Below are 19,404 nucleotides of genomic sequence, written 5' to 3' on the forward strand. Positions count from 1 at the left end.
ACCAACCGCATCCTTCGAAGCTTAGCATCAGCAACAGTAGGAGACAGCTACTCTATTACCTCAATCCCATCATCATGGACACACACAGAGCTACTGAAGGCTCTCCTGGACTCCTGAGACTTTTCTGGATAGTTCCGGAAATGACACAGAAATCTAGCTCAGCCACTGCATTCAGACACGCAACACTCTGCTGCCAAGCTGAGAGTCGAAAGAAAACCCACCCCAAGGACCCTGATATGACTTCTAAAGATAAGCCTGAATTTTAAAAGTTATGAAATTGTTATAATTAATTAGTCTCACTGGTTGATTTTCTATTCTACCTTCCCAGTCTCCCTCAGTCCTGGGAGGCCAAGTGCTGGTTTCACAGTGTTTCTGATGTCTTGAATCTGCAGAAGCAACAGCTGGCCCTCTAGCGGGTGGACCCAGTCATGGAGAGTCTTTCAGAAGGCCATGTGAAACCATTATTCCCATCCCCAATTTTCTGACTCCTATGGTAAGTTTCCTGGAGGCCAAGGTTGGGCTTGTCAAAGTTCAGGCATCTCTGGCCTGTTTCCAAGATGAACCTGAAGGAGAGACGCACGCTGGTGGCCCACAGTGTGCCAGGACTCACAGGGATTGGAATTCCAAGACTTTCCTTAAAACTTGGAAGAGAGAGCAGAACAGGCCCAGGTGTCTTCGGGGTAGCAATCTGTTGAAGGCAGCCTACACTCCAATTTTCTAGTCTCTATGCCGCCTGCTTCATTAGTGACTATCTATCTGCCCAACTCCTTTAAGCATTTGCTGCCTCTGATCAGAGCAAGAATCTAAAGCACAGGGAACATCCTAACAGGAGGGGAAAGTTTCCCCTGTTACCCCAGACGTCCTGAAACTTCTGTAGGCATCAGGCTTAAGGCTGTGTATGCAGGAGGCAGACCTGGTAAGCACACCTGCAGCTATGACGTAAGGCAGCGCCCTGCTAGCTGGGCACCTTCGGGCCCACACTCCATCTCTTTCTGGCTTTGATTCTTCCTGTACCATTTCCCCCCGCCAGGATCCCTTCTTAGATTTTTAATGCTGGTTGAAATCATTTGGAGAAGGTGAAGCAAAGGTCAGCACATTCCTATTGCCCACAAGTTTCCTAAGCGCTGGTTTCAGGGGGACGCTCAAGTGAGAACAAAAGTCCCCGCTCTGTTGCTTTCATTCCCTTCCGTGGTTAAAATTCCCATTCTGCTTCCTTCTAGATATAATCTCCAGCCACCCTCCCTACTGTTAGGTGGACTTGTGCCATCTGAAGCAGCAGATACCGCACTTAACCCTGCCCAGTGTATTACTGGAGAAGATGCAGTCAGATATGCAGAAGGCACTAATTAGCACCTTTGTTGGCTTAGAATGCATTTTTTATTTTGGTTTTCCTAAGCATTTCTGACTGATTCATGGAAGACATTTGGTTCTTTGGAATATCGTCCAATAGACTAATCAAATTACAGTTCTGCGGTGCTCTAAAGAATAGCGTTCTGCAGCTTTCGGCAAATTTAACTCCTGCCTGGCCAGGACACTTTGTCGCGGTAATCCACAGTATGTTTGTCTGATTTGGAAAATTATGAATCCATATTCCTACCCCCAAACAGTCTCTTACATATTAGCTGACACTCATGTTCAAAATCTTACAGCTAATTGGAATTATTTTCTCTCTCCTGACCCTACGTGCTGTTTATTTTCTGAGTGGCACGTGCTTCTTCGTGTTCCAGAGGTGACATCAGTGCAAGCCCTTGCCATCTTAAGCCTGAGTCTGTAATCATCTATACTTCTGGTGTGACTGCCTCTCCCACAGCCAGGAGAGTATCAGAACCTCATGTCTGTTTTCTCTTTGACGTAATGTCATAGGCCGCACCAAATAGAGATGCTCACCCAAAACTGTTCATGACTGTCTTCTTTTTTTCCATTTTTTTATTTTATTTATTTATTTATTAAAGATTTCTGTCTCTTCCCCGCCACCGCCTCCCATTTCCCTCCCCCTCCCCCAATCAAGTCCCCCTCCCTCGTCAGCCCAAAGAGCAATCAGGGTTCCCTGCCCTGTGGGAAGTCCAAGGACCACCCACCTCCATCCAGGTCTAGTAAGGTGAGCATCCAAACTGCCTAGGCTCCCACAAAGCCAGTACGTGCAGTAGGATCAAAAACCCATTGCCATTGTTCTTGAGTTCTCAATAGTCCTCATTGTCTGCTATGTTCAGCGAGTCCGGTTTTATCCCAGAAGTCATGACTGTCTTCTAAGCAAAGACATGACATTTAAATCTTACTGCTCCCAGATCTCAGTTACAATTGCCCAAGCCTTGGAAACCAGGCCTTAGATGTCACTCCTGTGCCATCCCCACCCTGAGACTGTCTATGATTCCTCCTTCCTGGAACTTCTGAAATTTATCTTCTGAGTACATTTTATTTAAAACAAAAATGTCTTCTCCCTGAATGTATGAACCACTTCTTCCGACTGATTGCTTTCCAAATTCTGTCCTGCGTACATTTAGCTTCCTTTAATTTCTTTGTCTTTATCCAAAGTCTAATTACTTCAATCACATTAAGTGTTTTTGTTTTTCTTGATTTTCCATTTACTAGGTGAGTCTTCTGAGAACTTTTTAAACTGATGGCATCATCTTTGATGATTTTACTCCGACCCTTTTTATATTAGAGATGATCCGAAGCCTGGTGAGGACTTCCCTTTTGTTAAGGTGGAGGATCAGGTCTCTAATGATCTGAGCCGGTATAAGCCAAGGGCCATGTGGGTGGGATCTAGAACGGGTCTAACTGTTGTTCACAAGACAAAGTGCATCTTCATGCAGAATCCAGAAGGAGGCTCTCAAAGAATAGGAGACTTAGGAAATCCTCAGAGAATGACAAGAGACCATCTGAACAAAACTTTAGTGTAGGAGACATTAGATGAAGAAAGATTAAGAAGCAGGAGGAGCTAAGACTCCAGGGTTTCATTGTGAGGTTATCCTAGACTATGCTCAAATGACCATGATTGAGAAACAGTAGCATTCTTGAGAGCAAGAGTTGACATGTGTGTACCTCCCCAGAGCAGGGTATCTTCAGCATCTACTCTCAACCCCTCTCACCTAGTGTGGCGGTTTGAATAAGAGTCCCCCACATACTGTATCATATCTGAAATGTTTAGTCACCAGGGAGTGGCATCATTTGAAATGATTAGAAGGATAAGGAGCTGTGGCCTTGTTAGAGGAACTGTGTCACTGGGGATGGGCTTTGAGGTTTCAAAAGCCCATGCCAGGCCCAGTTTCTCTCTCTGCCTACTGATCAGGACGTAAAACTCTCAGCTACTTCTCCAGCATGATTCCTGCCTTCCTGCCACCATGCTCCCCACCATGATGATAATGGATTAACCTCTGAAACTCTATTCAAGACCCCAATTAAATTCTCTCTTTTATAAGAGTTACCTTGGTCATGGTATCTCTTCACAGCAATAGAACAATGACTAAGACAGCTGGTACACAACCAAACATTTATCCATTAATAAATCATAAAGAAATTTAATTTAAGACAATTATTTCCTATAATAATATAATATATCATTTTTAAAATTAAATAAAATTTGCATACTAATGAGATTGATTTGATAAGATGTATAGAACTAAACTTTTTCTGAAATATTTGCTACAGTGTATAATTATAGAGCACTCAATGTTGTGAGGAGCTTAAAGACACTCTGATTTAATAAATATCAATGCTGAGAACATTCCTTGCATAAATACACAGTACAAAATGGCAGAAGCATGTTTAGAGCCATTTCAGAAATTGTGGGAAATTCTGTCCTATTTTCAAGACAAAATTCATTGAATAGTTTTTTTTTTAAACCCAAGTCAGCAAGTCAAACATCAGTTTTTAAGATCAAATGTTCCAATCAAACATATCCAAAGATAAATTATCTGATACTTATACACTGAGGAAAGATTGTAGGAAAATGTTGAAAGTTTTACATCCCGTAATTAAATTGTTATGGTTCTGTAAAGACAGAAACCTTTCGATGTGCAGTAATTCCCTGACTTCATGACTCACAATGGTGCCATAGCATTCTAGGGTGATCTAGGCTGCATTCATCGGCCTTGCATCATGAGCTTGGTGCGTGTGAGAACCGAGGGGGGAGTCATGTGACCCGAATCTGGTTGAGTGCTGCCACAGCAGTTTGGATTCCTACATATTTGATTTAGAATTAAGTTTCGGTCATTATTCAGGAACTTTTAACTGTTGCCAGATTTTGGGTGACACCCACAGCTACATGACTCCATGTGAAGTTGCAGCCGCTGTTTAAGAAGCGGGGAACAACATTCTTATCCCAGCATGCTTTCTCTTCATGGGCTTTAAGGGGCTTCGGCTGGATTTACTCTGATCCTTTCTTATGACACGAAGCACCATGCTTGCAATTGGTTTTCTAATTTCTTATGATTTAAAAGATCCCTTCTAGAAATAAACAAATTTACTCCTCTGGGGACCAGTCTAAGGATTGGCAGGTACCTAAAATCCTAGAGTTCTGGAGAAAGAGGAATAGAGTTCAAGACCAGTTTGAGCCATTGACAACAAGCCCCTGTCTTAAAAGAACATAGTCTAGCACAGAACTCGGTTTTATGCTGCTTGCTTAGTATCCGGAAGACCTTGTGTTCGGTTTCTAGTACTAGAAAAACAGAAAAATAGGAATATTGTAGATTGTGAGTGAATTAACAGTCCACTAAGTAGTAACTGTCACTAGATATATCTTTCCTAAAAACCGATCTCCTGACACGGGAAATTCCTCTGACCTTTTCACTCACAAAGATGGTTGGGTGTGTCTGTAGTAATACGGGCGGTGGCGGGGCTGCGTCCCTGGCACCCCAGCTGCCTGCACGGCTAGCTTAACCCGAAATAATTACACGGACACTGTATTCTTTTAAACACTGCTTGGCCCATTCTCTTCTAGGCTAATTCTCACATATTAATTTAGCCCATTTCTAATCATCTGTGTATGGCACCCCAAGGTGCGCTTACCAGGAAGATTCTAGCCTATGTCCATCCTGGGTCGGAGCTTCATCCCGGGAGCGGGGCATGGTGTCTCTCTCAGGCATCTGCTCCCGAGAGGAGAGCTGTCGAGACTGAGCTCACTTCCTCTTCCTCCCTGCTTTCTGTTCTGTTTACTCCTCCCACCTATCCTCTAACCAATAAAATGGGCCAAGGCAGTTCCTTTATTAGCCAATGACCTTCCTCCATCATGTGTCTACCATGTCACTTGTGTTACTCTACCTGTCAAGCCTTTGTCAATCCTGAGTGTCTCACCTGTACATTGTAATGACCATGTATTTTCCCAGTCAGGTGGTAGAGACATTCAGTGTGCCCTCGGGTGGTAGTGATGAATTTGTCACAGACTGACGCTGTCTACAGTTTCAGTATGGACTGTGAGGTCATCCGTCTGGGAAGATGGATCTTATGGGCATGGTCTTCAGTACTGTGTTCTCAAAGAGATTCTGATGTCTGGTTATGGTGTGGGCAGAACTGTGATGTGCCAATAAGCCCACACAGTCAAGATGTACACTTAGAGACCAGTAAAGGGAGATTGTCTGGACTCAGCAGTGGGAGTTTTTAGAAAGGGAATAGAGAAAGAAACTGAATGGTGCCTGGGTCCTGTTTGTAAATCCCTACCTGCTGACTTAAAGTGCTCTGGGGAGGCATAAAGGAAGTCATGTGGTTTTGAGTTACAACGCTGTGGTATTTGTGAGCAAATGGGGCAGACGGTGAAAGGGTATCATTCACGGAGTCTGTATCAGTTGGGATGTAAGTGAGAAGGGCAGCCGCCCAGCCTTCTGTAATTATTAAAATTAATATGGAAAGAGGGGACAAGGGAGCGTATCCAGTCTAGTTAGAAGGAAAACTTTGTGTGTTAAGCCACTGTCTCTGTGGTAAGTAGGAATATAATGTGATGTCACCGTACATCCTGTCAGGGTTTTCTGAGCTTTAACCTCATCATTTCTCAGTAGCATTTTTTTTTTTGTTTGCTTGTTTTTTCTTTTGGTTTGTTTTTTGAGATAGGGTTTCTCTTTGTAGCTTTGGCTTAGGTGCCTATCCTGGAATTCTCTTTGTAGACCAGGTTGACCTTGAACTCATAGAGTTCCACCTGCCTCTGCCTCTTGAGTGCTAGGACTACAGGTGTGAGCCACCACCACCTGGCTGGGCAGCAGCTTCTTTTCTTCCTCCACTGCAATCTATTTTTCTTTCTCCGCATGTCCCAGTGTGGCTCTGGACTTCCCAAAGGTCTGAGCATCTTTATGCATATACAGACAGGCTCATGGGAGATTCCAAGTCCATCTTTATGGCTGCATCTACCCTTCTGTAACCCAAAATCGTGGCATTTGACAACTCAGACTCATCACCTGCAACACAAGAATGAGACCAGCTCTGTTCCCACATGGCTTACTCAGTTCAAAATATGATCAGTGAGAAGGACCGTGGAAAGCAGAAGGCTCAACTCACAGATAGGAAGCTCTTCTGTTGTTAAAAGCCTTGCTGACAATAAAGGGGTTGCCAAATAGAAGCTGTGCCCCTCTGATCTCAGGACTACACAGAGACCCTGCTTTCCTCATGTCTGTGCCTTTGTAGTTCATCAGCTTGGCTCTGATGAGACCAGGCCATGAATTATATTTTCCAGGAAGTGAATTATTTAATGCAGTATGACTGAAGGCTTCTCCACCTGTCATGAGCAAGAGTCAAAGACAGGTCTATGCTGTGAGAAGCACCTACCTATGTTGTCATCTCTTGCTTGAGTCAGAATTAATATGGATAGAGAGGTTGTCATATTTACTTAATTGAAAAAATGTTCAGAAATTTTGACATCATAGAAGCTTTATGTTAAAAATAAAGCATTTTAAATGAAATGTGATCCAACTGCCTTCTAAACCTTTGTGTTGCTATGCATAGGTTAGTGTTCTCCTTATCTGTCTTCAGAGAAGTGTCTGTTACAGCCAACAGCAGCAAGCTCAGAAACATCTAACTAGTCAGTGTGGAGAGAAAAGAGAAGCTTAGTGCTTAGCGCTAAGTGGGTCATCCACAGTGTTCTCTCTGAGGCTTGGGGTCTATCTAGGAAGAAGGATGGAATGAATGGGAGGCCAGAGTGTGGCAAGGTACGTTGTAAAAAGACTTCTCTTAGAATGATATGGCCTTGTCTTCAGTGAACCTCCTGTGGGTACAGAGACTTGCACAAGAGTGGGCCTGTTGATATTTTATCATGGAAGAGGAAAGGGCTAATTAGGCCTCACTCTCCCTGAGGGATTGTGGACACGTAATGATACTTAAGGAAGGGTGTCACTTTCTTCTGTCATGTAGCCACTGATTGGTTGATTATGATCCGGTAAACAACTTTTCACCCATGCTCATGTGAGCAACCCTAATTAAGCTCAGTAGAGACACACATGGCGTACAAATAGGAGGGACCCTTCTGGGAAGAAAAGGGAAATGACAAGAGGAGAGGCTGTGGACAACAGGAAGTAACAGGAGGAGGTGACGATGACTAAAGTTCATTACATGCGTGATGAAACCGTCAAAGAATGAAAAATAAATTTAAAATATAAAGCAAGCAAATATAGTTTTAGTTCAAAATTTTAAAGTAAAATGCCCTAATTTAAATTGCTTGGCAGGTAGTAGTCAATCTTAATTGAAGACACGGTAGAGGATGTGGAACAATTAAGAGAAGCAAGGTAAAACTTGCTGTAAGACCAACAGATTTCTCTCTAATCATTCTATTCCTAGTTGGCATCATATTTGGATGTGTTCTCCAGGCATTTGCTCAATCCCAGAATGCTATTTGCTTTAACACCTATGATCTAGTCTTGGTGTTAATGTCATTTTCATGGCTAGTCACAAGATTTCATCTGGTCATCTGAGAGAAACTTATGAGACAAGCACATTTTATAATGGAGGAATCTTAGAGCCCATGAAGTCTGGTATTTTCATTCAATGAAGATGGAATCCATGAAACCTGTACTCAGTATTTTAATGACATTATATCAAATCCTAGGGAGACAGTCTGATACATTTCTGTCTCAGAAATATTTGTGCTGTTTGGTTTAGGATTTAGTCATTTGTTAATCTCTAGGACAAATCTATGATTAGAGAAGAGAGGGAAATACAATTTTGATACCAAAATACCAGAGAGGAAATAGGTTTAGAAATAAAACTATAGTATATTATGAATAATTAAGAAATTTTGTTATTATAATTACATTATTGAGAATGTCTCCGTAGCCCCTGAGAGTTTCCTGCTGCCATCTGAGTGTTTGATGGCAGAAAGGATACAGTTTCAGCCCACTTCCTGCTGCTGGGGACATAGCTGTGCTTTCTGAGTCCTGCTCTTAGAAAATCAAATGAGAAGATCAACTTATTTTTGAAAGCCTCTTCTATGCCTACCTTGAGGAAGGCCTATTAGCAGGGGTGTTTTTCACACAAATGCTACCTCAGTTCTACAAAGAGCAGCTGCTCTGGGTTTTCTTGCCTTACCAGAATGGTTGATGGCTTGCTGGAAGTTTTCATTTACAGAGACACTATAAAAGAAGCAAAAGCATCGTGAGCCCAAACAAATTATTACCAAGTTGCTTTTGTAATTAAACGTAACAGAAAATCAGACTTAGATTTTCATTGAGAGGACCTGTGAAACCGGAGGCACAGTCGGCTCCAAATAGCATTCTTTCTACTTTTACACTTCTAAACTGACATACAGCTTTTGCACTACTATAGTAATCCTTCAAGTACCCAGTTTAATATGAAAATCCAGACTTCTCCCACCCTGGTAATCTCTGGCTGGCAGCCCATCCCAGGGAGGGTTAACCCACATTATTTCCATGGAACTTTGCAAGAGAAATGTATAAGGTGCACACACAGACTAAAGTGAAATAAAGCAGCACTTACAAGTATCCAGAGTCCAGCCACTGCTGGATGCTTTCCTGCTTGGAATTTTCTGTAAAGGAACATATCTGTTAGTCAAAGCAAACCCGCGACAGTGACCCACTCTCTCATCCGCCACACTCAGCAGCTCTGTTTCCTACATAGCCAGTCACGTGTTCATGCAAGCATATTCATTTTTCCCCCTAAAGGCACAACCTCCTGTTTTCCATAATCAGCCTCTTCCAAGAATGGATGTAAACTTGCCAAAAGACTATAACTTAAGAAAAAAGGAACAAAATGTTAAGGATTAGCTAAATGAATCAATGAAGGTGAGAGATGTCAAAATGGTTGTAAAATCACCTGGTGTGAATTCAATGGGTAGAAAAGCATATGGGACTTTTGTTTCTCTCTTGTTGCTTCTAAATCACCACGGAACCTCTCCTTATTAAATCCCAACATTTACCTAAGGCAGCTAGCCAGCAATGTTTATTTGCAAGGAGTTCTCTGCCAGGTTAGAAACCAGATTTGCATTCATTCCAGGGACAAATTGCAGTAGACTCCCAGGATTTCCAAAGGCAACCTTGCTAGAAAGGCATAGCCTTTTCAGGTGGATCTTTAGTGCCGGCTCAAAAATGGGTAATGAGAAAGGAAAGATGAAGGGAGCTGCTCCCGAGAGACATTTTCTCCAGCTCCTGTTGGCTACCACCTGACCCTGGGCTCAGTCTGACTTTGTCCATAAAAATATTTGAATGATGCTCACATAGGATATCAGGTGAACCAGAACAGATAGCCAGTAATCCTGGGAGATTCTGGGTAGTGTTCATTTGTGGTACCATGGATGGATAGAATGTGAATGCTTTCTTATTTATTTTTATACATTATTAAAATGATCATCAGTGCCTCATACAAGACCCCCAAAATCATGCAATAAAATAGTTTTCTGAAACAGTTCATTCATTTGGAGCTGGGGAGACGGGTTGCAGGTCAAGTGCTTTTTGAGCAAAAATAAGGAGCTGCATTTGGATACCCCAGCCCCCACAAAAGAGACATGGCTTCCCTAGTAGGATGCAGATCCCTTGAGCGCTCTGGCAGCCTGTCCAGCTGAATTGTACTGCTCCAGGTTCAGTGAGAGACCACCTCTTTATCTCTCTGTCTCCCTTACATGCATGTGGTGCAAAGAAGAAGAAGAAGAAGAAGAAGAAGAAGAAGAGGAGGAGGAGGAGGAGGAGGAGGAGGAGGAGGAGGAAGAGGAGGAGGAGGAGGAGGAAGAGGAAGAAGAAGAAGAAGAAGAAGAAGAAGAAGAAGAAGAAGAAGAAGAAGAAGAAGAGAGGGAGGAGCAGAGCAGAAACAGGAACAGTAGGAAGAAGATTTATGCTTCCAGAATGGATGCATCTTCAGAATCCTGGGGTTTAGCATAAAAGTGTTTGAATAGAAAGGAAGCAGTATTTATTATCCCTTATTTGGTCTAATTGTGATGAGGTCCATGTGGTGGGGGGGCAGTCAGATGTGTCCATTTCATAGAACTGCTTGATATTATATCAGGAACATTTGTTTCTTTAATGCCAAGTTCAAGTCCTTAGAAGTCACTTGCCCCCAACCAAAAACCTCATATCACTCATCAACCCATGACTGGACATTTTCTAGATGCCCAGAGAGCCCCTCTTACCTTGCACATGCACAGCAACCATTGTGCTTTCCTCCTCAGAGCCAGGAAGTGGATGCCCATCCATAGGTGCCCATGCTCTCTTGGTATGCCTTAAGATCTCTCTCTTGCTCTTTTCCAGACTGGCTCTGTGGGTGTCAGAACCTTGTAGCTTTTCCATCATCATGAGGGAGATTCTGCAACCTGACTGAAAGCACACAGACAGGCAAATCAGTGACAATGAGTGCCAAGCTGAGGTTTGGACTAGGCAGAGGGTAGATTATGAGAAGCAGTGGAGTCATGCAAGTCTCATGAGGAAGGCTCACCTACCCAACCAGAATTCCTCCTGATTTGGGCAGAAGAGTTTCTCCACTATGGGCAGCCAGGCTGGGAATTAACTTGGCATTGCTTGTCACAAGGCTACATCCACAATGATGGGTTCAACATTGTGTTCTGATGATGTGGATAGAGAACAGAGTAATTGAACTCTGACACCAACTTTACTTACATCAGGCTAGTCTTTGAGCTATGAGCACATAATAGGTGTTAAAAAAAACCATGTAAATCAAAGATAGCAAAATTCAGGTTCAAACCCACCCTTTCTGCCTGAGTCATTGTCATAACGTATGTTTCAATAAACATTAGGTCAGGCTTCAAATTCAGAGAAATGACTGAAGAGCCAGGCTTCAGCAATGTTCCTAGCAGTTCGGTATTGGTGCATGATCACTAATCACATGGCACATACGCTGCCATTTTCAATGGATGTCTGATAAAGGCACACATTCTGACTCACTGCAAAATCGGGTTATTCTCTGTTAATTCTAGACAAGTACTCCAGATAGAATTGTCAGTAACATTGTTCTCATCTGCTTTATGTATTAAAATTGTGCCATTCTGTTGAAGTACATTTACCAGTTTAAGGTTTATAAATTTACTGTAAACATGATGGATACTTGTGATGATTATTAATTTTACATTCAAAATCTAAAGAGCAAGAAATGTCAAATAGTTAAAAATAAGGCCACAAGAGGGAAATGCTTTATTCAGGAATGTTAGCTTTTGGGTCTCCTGTGTAGCAAATTAAAAAGAAATGACAATAATGCGAGGCACAGGTGATATAGATCTGATTGTATCTCAAACCCTATGCGGTTATCTGGTCTAGGAGAGCTGAGAACACCAGAGAAAGTACCCCCACCACGGTTGGCATTAAAATCATAGTTATTTGGCTACACACAGGTCTTGACTCCTTCACTGAAGGAAGTGTCTTTTGCGGCATCTTGCATCCTATGGGCATGAGTGAAGATCAGAGCATCATCTGTGACAATGCAAGACTCCACAAGAAGTAAAATTCCAAAATTCTGCCCAAGGATATTCTGAGATGGGACGCTCATTGGAGAATCAGAATGCTTTAACAGCAGATGTGTCACAGAAGAAGACGGACCCTAGAATAACACGATCTTTTGCCTGGTCTCAGCTGGAGGGGTGTCTCTATGTATAGTGGAGATTCTGCATGGAGGGGCAGGAACTACCAGGCAGTTGTCTGTGTTCTGAGCTGGAATGTCCCATGTCAATCAAGCCACTTTTTGTGGGGAAGCCCTGGAAGAATTGTTGCATTTCAGTCTTAGGTCCCAAACTTCCACTGTATAACAGCAAATTCTACATCAGTCCCCAGCTTCACTGAGCCTATAAAAGCTAGCCCTCCTTCTAGTTAGTAACCAAGAGCTGTTTGAATCGCCATCTTTGACATCTGTTCACTGGACCCTCAGAGCACCTCTTTAGATAAGGACATAAACCAACTGAATGATAGCCTTGAACTCTCCCATGGCAGCCAGGGAAGATGCTGTGATACATGAGCTCTGCTGCCTCCCCTAGAAAATCACTTTGTTTCCAGGAACATTTGAACCCCAGTGCTGGCCAGTTTCAGTTGACTGTAGGGGGAAGCTTAAACCTGGATTACCTTGTCCCTAGAACCTGAAACATCCAGTCATTTCTCTCCCTACACCCTTATATTTTAATGGCCATGTCATTGAACCCTGTGTCTACAAAGAGACCCTCAATTGTGGGTGGTTGTTTACATTGTGTTTAATTTTTTTTAAAGGTGCAAAACTATATGTACCAAATCTTCATTTTGTACAAGCAAAAGCTAATAAGTTGAAAAAAGGAAACATGAATGTACCGGAACATTACCACATTTTCAGAATGTTGAAGACATTCAAAATGAGAAAACAATTTGTTTCACACCGTGATTCTACTTGAGATTTCTTTAGATTGAGCAACTTCAACCGACTGTTCCCTTTCACATCAGCCCATAGCAATGTCAGGAAACATGAAACCTCATGCAGTGACAGACACCACAGGCTTTGCCAAGAGGGCTGTGTTATGCAATCGACTCTGGAGAAACATATGGGTCAGGGCAAATGATCTTGAGAATGAAAACGCCAAGTAGTTGGACAACATTTTTGCTGCCTGTCTTGTTTGATTAGCTTTTATTTTGAATTTATTTATTTATTTTGTGTATATGCACAAGCCATGGGAAAAAAATAAAGAGTTCAGAGGTCCTCTCCTTCCATTGTCTGAGTTCTGAGAATGGAACCCAGGTCGTTAAGCTTGGCAGTAAGTTGCCTTCACCCACTGAATCACCTGTCTCACCCAACCATGGTCTGTAGTTCTTAGGATAGGCAAGAGGGCCCTGACTTTCATCTCAGCTCTGTGGCCTTCTGAACTTGGAAAGAATTCTCAGACTTTTCTTATACCACATTCCCTCACATCTGGAATAGTTGTAAAATAAGTACTTTATAGGGAAGATTAATGGGAAACCTATTAAATCTATTCAAAACGACCACATGTTTGCCAACTCTTCCTTATTTTTTGTCTTTTTTTTTCATCATTTCCCTGTGAAGGAAACAAATCACCAGTTGTTCTAGTTTTAATGTTGTGCTGACTAATGTTATGTCAACTTGACACAAGCTTGAGTCATTTGGGAAGTGGAAGCCTCAACTGAGAAAAAGTCCCCCACCAAATTTGCCTAAGGAAAAGCCTACCTGGCATTTTTAAAAAATTAATGACTAATGGGGAGGGCCCAGCCCATGTGGGTGGTGCCATCCTCGGGCTGTTGGACCTGGGTTCTAGAAGAAAGCAGGCTGAGAAAGCCATGAGCAGCAAGTCATTAAGCAACCCTCCTCCACGGCCCCTGCGTGAGTTCCTGCCTCCAAGTTCTTGTTTTGTTTGAGTTTCTGCTAAACCCTTTCATTCCCAAACTGCATTTGGTTATGTCATTTAATCACAGCATTAAAAACCCCAGCTAAGACAATTCCCGCTGCTGTAATAAAATATCCTGACCGAAAGGCTTTTATTTTCTCTTACAGTTCTAGGATCTAGACCATCATTGAGGGGATGTTAATGTAGTTAGGATCAGGGAGAAGCAAATGAGTAGATACTGCTTGCTTATACCCAGCTTTTCCCTATCCTATATAGTTCAGGACCTGCTGCCTAGGGGAAGTGCTACCCAGAATGCTGTCCTCTATATTATAAAATAAAGATAATCATCCTCAGGACATGCTCACAGACAAATATGATAAAGACAATTACTCAAGCAAGGCTCTGTTCCCAGGTGTTCTGTGTTTATTAAGGTGACATTTAAGACTAATCATTTTAACAATCAGTATAAGAATTCTTCAGGTAGAAAACAAATTTGGCATTCTTAGTTTGTGGAGGACTTTTGTTGGCTTGAAATCACTCAATCTGGATAATAGAAATATCTGAAATTGTGAGATTACAGAGCTTCTACAACTGTGGAGATGTGGAGTCCCTAGGGCATGCTAGAGGTTTTTAGCAGGGTCTTGAAATTTCTTCAAATGTGTACTTGATCTCATGAGAACAGGCTGCAGTTTCTAGCTTTGGTCACCCCTTCTTAATAGGTCCTGTGGGTAATGATCTAACTTCATAAAGGAAGAATAACCATGACATAATTTGGGTCCATGGGGTTCTCTTTAACCACCTCCTTGAGTTTTTTCTCATACTCATTATCAGAACAGTTCTTCATCCCTTCATAAGATCTTCATGTTATCCACACTTCTCTTCTTTCCTCTCCTCTCTCATACACTGACTCCCCTAAGAGCAGTAGCTCTTAGGAAAAGGTTACTTGAAGACTACCCAATGTCTCTTTCCAGCTCTGGCAATGGCCACAGAAGTCTATAAAAGAAACATCTAGGTGCATGCTCTCAAAAAGATTATTAATAAAACTCTCAAGATTACTCACTTCACTACCAAAACTAAGATTGTAACTCTTGAGAAGCTGAAACATTAAGAGAAGGAGAGAATGTGCATCATCCCATTGTGCCCCCAAGTGACATTCAAGGTAGTGGCATTGCTTATCTCACCCATCTTCTATACTTTCTGGACTCCCCTAATCTCAGGGACTCATGTTCCCTTTATGCCAATCTCAGTACTAAATAGCCTTCCATGTCCCTTATCCAGCTGCAACCTAGATGTTCTTTCCTTTGTCAGCCTCTCAAGCCAGGACCTTCTGCTCTTCCTACCAAACAATCTGATCTACATATTTGGGAGTGGCATAAATTTATTTTGTGCTTGCTTTGCTGCTCTGTGCTCTGGCTTTTTCTGCACATGTCATCCGACTATGGAGTCATAGATACCCACTGTATTCACCCTCATTCACTACCAATAATAAAAGGGCTTTGTTGTCATCTTTCTGCAATGTAAACGACATTCCATTGTGTTTGTCCCTGTAAGCCTTGTCCATTATGCTTTCACTTTCAGTAATCTTTCTTTCTACTTAATTCTTATGGTCATAATTTATTAATCAGAAAATGGCCTCCCACATCCCAAGTCTGATGTGCAAAGGTCATCTGTCTATCTTTTGCTTTCATTGGTTAATTAATAAAGAAACTTCTTGGCCTGATAAGTCAGAACATAGGTAGGTGGAGTAGACAGAACAGAATGCTGGGAAGAAGGGAAGTGAGGGCAATCGCCATGCCTCTCCTCTCTGGGTCAGACTGCCATGGAGCCAGCCACCAGGTCAGACATGCTGAATCTTTCCCGGTAAGCCACCACCTCATGGTGCTATACAGATTACTAGAAATGGGTTAATCAAGATGTGGAGAATTAGCCAGTAAGAGGCTAGAGCTAATGGGCCAGGCAGTGTTTAAAAGAATACAGTTTCCATGTTGTTGTTTCGGGTAAAGCTAGCCGGAGGCCAGGAGCCCTCCTGGGTGGTGGGAAGCGACCCACCGCTCCATCTACAGGGAGCTGGGAAGGACGAAAAGCAGGCCTGCCGCAGCTCCTTCTACACAAGTCAAAAAATGTTCTGTTGCTTCTATTCAGTATTTCCTAGGACACCATCTTTATCCTTCTTGTTGGGTCATTCTATCCAGTTTGAAACATACTATCATATGATCGACCTTAAAATAATCCTCCACCTACCCTTCCAAATCTGAATTCAACTTCACCTTGGTTTTATAGAACAACGATGACGATTTCCATACTCAAATTTCCAAATCTTGTCCATTCTCTAAACTTCATATCAGAGTGTTCCCATTTACTTGACATTTCCACATGGATATTTATAGAAAACTTAGGATATGCCACAGTGAATTCTTCATTGTTTCCTTGGTTTCATCTTATCCTCTTTTAACATTCTGTATCTCAACCAATTGCATTCCCTTAGCATACCTGCTCAGTTCAAGAACTGAAAAGCCTTCCTTGGTTCTTATATCCCTTCCATCTCTCAATTTTAATCCTAAAATAAAGGAACACCCTTACCACATAGCTCAAACATCCACTTCCACTGCTATCAAACAGAACTTTCAGTCTCTCTTGGGTCTAGTAAGAGGACCCTGTCCACACACCATTCACACCTTCCATATGTAGCTGAATATATTATTAGAGCTTAATTTTCTCTCCTTGTTTTTTTTACCATTTTAGAATCTCTGGAAGCTGTACTTATAACTTTGTCTTAATAAAAACACATTTTAATTGCATTCATAATAATGACATTTCCAGAATTTCTTCCTATTTAGTGTAAAGCAATCTTTCTCAAGTTTGATTCCATCTTCCTAGATTCTAAAATTTGAGTTTCTATGCCTCAGTATTCAGTGTTCACTTCTCTCTTCTGCCTACAACCTCTTCCTATATAAATGCATCTATGTTTGTTTCACAGTTACCCTTAACTCATTGTAAATTACTATTAAAGTATGGTTTTGTTTGGTAAGTCTATGTTTATCCTTCAATTTACCCAACTTAATCATTCTGCGAGTTTATCCATGGCAGATATCTTTGTTATCTTTTCATATTGGCATAGGTAAGATACTCAATATGTGTTTGCTAAATGAGCGGCTGTGTAAATGAATACCAGAAACAACTGAACAAATCAAAACAGAGCTGATTAAAATAAGGAAGGCTAAAAAGATGTCACTACTATACATTTGCTAGGAATTGTTCAAAGCATCATGAAGTAATGCATTATAGATATTAATTAGAAAATTAATGTGATTATATATATTATTTATATGTAGACACATACAAGCAGTATTCCTATCATAGTAAGTACTATCTAAAATATGGTTTAAAACTATCTGAATAGTTTCTTCTCACTTCTCCTATTAGTCTCTCAACAGCTAATTTTCATTACCAGGGAAATGAAAAGCATGTAGTTTCTAGTTTAAATTAATCAACAAATAGCTGTCAATTGGCTGTAGGACACTAGACATGTAGTTTCAAGTTTCTTGGAATGTAGCTTCTTTTCACATAATAGGGAGGAATTGAATGAGATGAGATAATTCTGTAATTTAATTATTCTATTTCCATTTTCCACACAGACTATTTAATATGAGGCTAATGGTGCTCACAGTGAAAATATTTTAAAATTATTTTCAACAAAATTACATGAACAAGAAGAATAAGCCATTGTTCCTAGTACTCATAAGTTTGCAAGATTCAAAATCTCGAGCAACAAAGTCAAGCCAGGAATCCCCTTCTGCTCTCACTTCTTATCCAAGTATCGAAGTCCCACAAACACTGGTAAAGACTTCCAAATGATTCAGGAAAGTAGAGGCAGATTCTGGGGAAGAGTGTGTTCCATCAACACTCTGCTGAGAGGAACAGGCAGTCTGTGATGACTTATTCTGTGGGTGGCTTCCTCCCACCATGAAATATGTGAAGGTTGCTCACTCTTGCCATTTAGGAGTGAGCTGGATTTAAAGACAAGGCATTTATTCCCCAGCTGAAACCTAATGCCAGGCTCCCTGAACTTGGAGTCATCGTTTGCCAGTGAAAATGATCATGAGATTATTAGTTGAAAGACCACAAACACTGCCTCCCAGAGACCTGCAACAACTTCAGGCCTGGTGACATCAGACCTACTAATTCACCAATGTTATCACTGTTCTAACCATGTCCCAACTTTCAAGCTTTTTTTCTTCCTCAATGACTGCCTTTTCCTTTCCTTTCCCTTGGTTGCTCTGTCTTCTTTACATTGGCTTTGCCTTCTTCTGCCAAGAGGGAAAGAAAGGATGAGGGAATATGTGTGATGCTCACATGGCTCATTTTCTAGTCTACCATCTCTGTAATCTAAGTCGCTTCTAGTGCATCAAACTCTTAAAGAGGAGAACTAAGTTTTATCAACATGCTCTCCTCCCTAATCATGTTAGTACAGGACTTGCTGCAAGCAGAGCCCTTGTCTTCCCCAGACACTGTCTCATTGTGCTAAACTAGAACTTGCTTGAGAGCATTTTTCTCCTCCAGTGTTTTCACAACAACTTGTGAAAAACCCTATGACAGAGCTCACCAGACTCAAGTGGAAGAGTTCACCTCATGAATGTCTCTCCCATCACATAAATGAACTAACTAAATGTAAAACCCATGAAATCCCTTCTGTATCCATGGTGCTTAGTCCAGGATACATGTGATTGTAGTTGCTTAATGAAGGAAACAGTGAGTGCATCTGACCTTGGAATCTGCATTATTAGTAAGTGAAAATTGTGACCCATTCATCTTTGTAATCCCTATTATGTCAGACAATGTATCACACACCAGAAATTATTCATAAAGTACATTGTAAAAGTAAGCCATTATAAGTAAATGAATTCAATAATGACATTTACCAATTTAATTTGATTAAATATTAGAGTGTCTACTATGTACAAGAAAAAATTAAGAAGCTTAGAGTTGATTATTAGAAATTATGCCAATTAACTATAGTGAGAGATGTAGAAGGATGTACATACTAACAGAAACACACGATCATTTTCCAAATGCTATAAAAGGAATCCATTCATTTATAAATACATCAGGATTCTTAGAAAGGAGCTATTTTGATTCTAGCCCTTGAATAATAAGAGACAAATAGCAATACTTCCCAGACACAGACTCTGAAATACTTATCAACAGTAGAATATATGGGATGTTAAAAAGTGGCTTTGTGATAAACTTATGTTCTTTGGTGTTAACAAATCAGGAAGCATCTTAGCTGGTGGTTATGGTACTTAAGTGACCCTTCAGTTTGCCTTTATCACACATCCCTCACATCTATCTTTCCTGCTGTCTTTAAAATAGGGTGGTCAAGTAGGAATCCCCAACCTAACATATAATCTCTACAAAAAGTATGCAATTAGCATCATACTTGGTGAGAAATTTCTAGATGCCTCACCAAGATCAGGAACAAGGCAAGTATGCCTCTTCCTGCATCCTTTACCAATGCTGGACGAGAAGCGAAATTGGTGACAGGACAAAACAAGAGTTTAGAAGCAGTTCCTACTGAGCTGGAAGGAGGAAAGGGCACCAGAATGATTAAAAGTCCATGTGTAAAACAATGAATCTGGACACAGCTTTCACCATGCAGATAAAGAATGAAGTCAACATGA

General features: G+C 41.3%; 1 protein-coding gene across 2 annotated transcripts in view; it reads right to left on the reverse strand.

Moving 5' to 3' along the window:
* Window positions 1-19,404, reverse strand: part of Itprid1 (ITPR interacting domain containing 1) — a 127,067-nt gene that overhangs the window by 84,193 nt on the left and 23,470 nt on the right. For both annotated transcript variants that reach the window (XM_041640049.1, XM_041640047.1), the window contains exons 2-4: window positions 10,553-10,736; window positions 8,911-8,959; window positions 8,503-8,546 (exon numbers count right to left, since the gene is read on the reverse strand). In XM_041640049.1, coding sequence (XP_041495983.1) covers window positions 8,503-8,546; window positions 8,911-8,959; window positions 10,553-10,715 — 256 coding nt within the window. In that variant the 5' untranslated portion in view covers window positions 10,716-10,736. The remainder of the gene's footprint in view (window positions 1-8,502; window positions 8,547-8,910; window positions 8,960-10,552; window positions 10,737-19,404) is intronic.

Source organism: Microtus oregoni, unplaced genomic scaffold, assembly GCF_018167655.1.
Source record: "Microtus oregoni isolate MIOR12 unplaced genomic scaffold, Mior012 000062F_ref0000492, whole genome shotgun sequence".
NCBI classification, from domain to species: Eukaryota; Metazoa; Chordata; class Mammalia; order Rodentia; family Cricetidae; genus Microtus; species Microtus oregoni.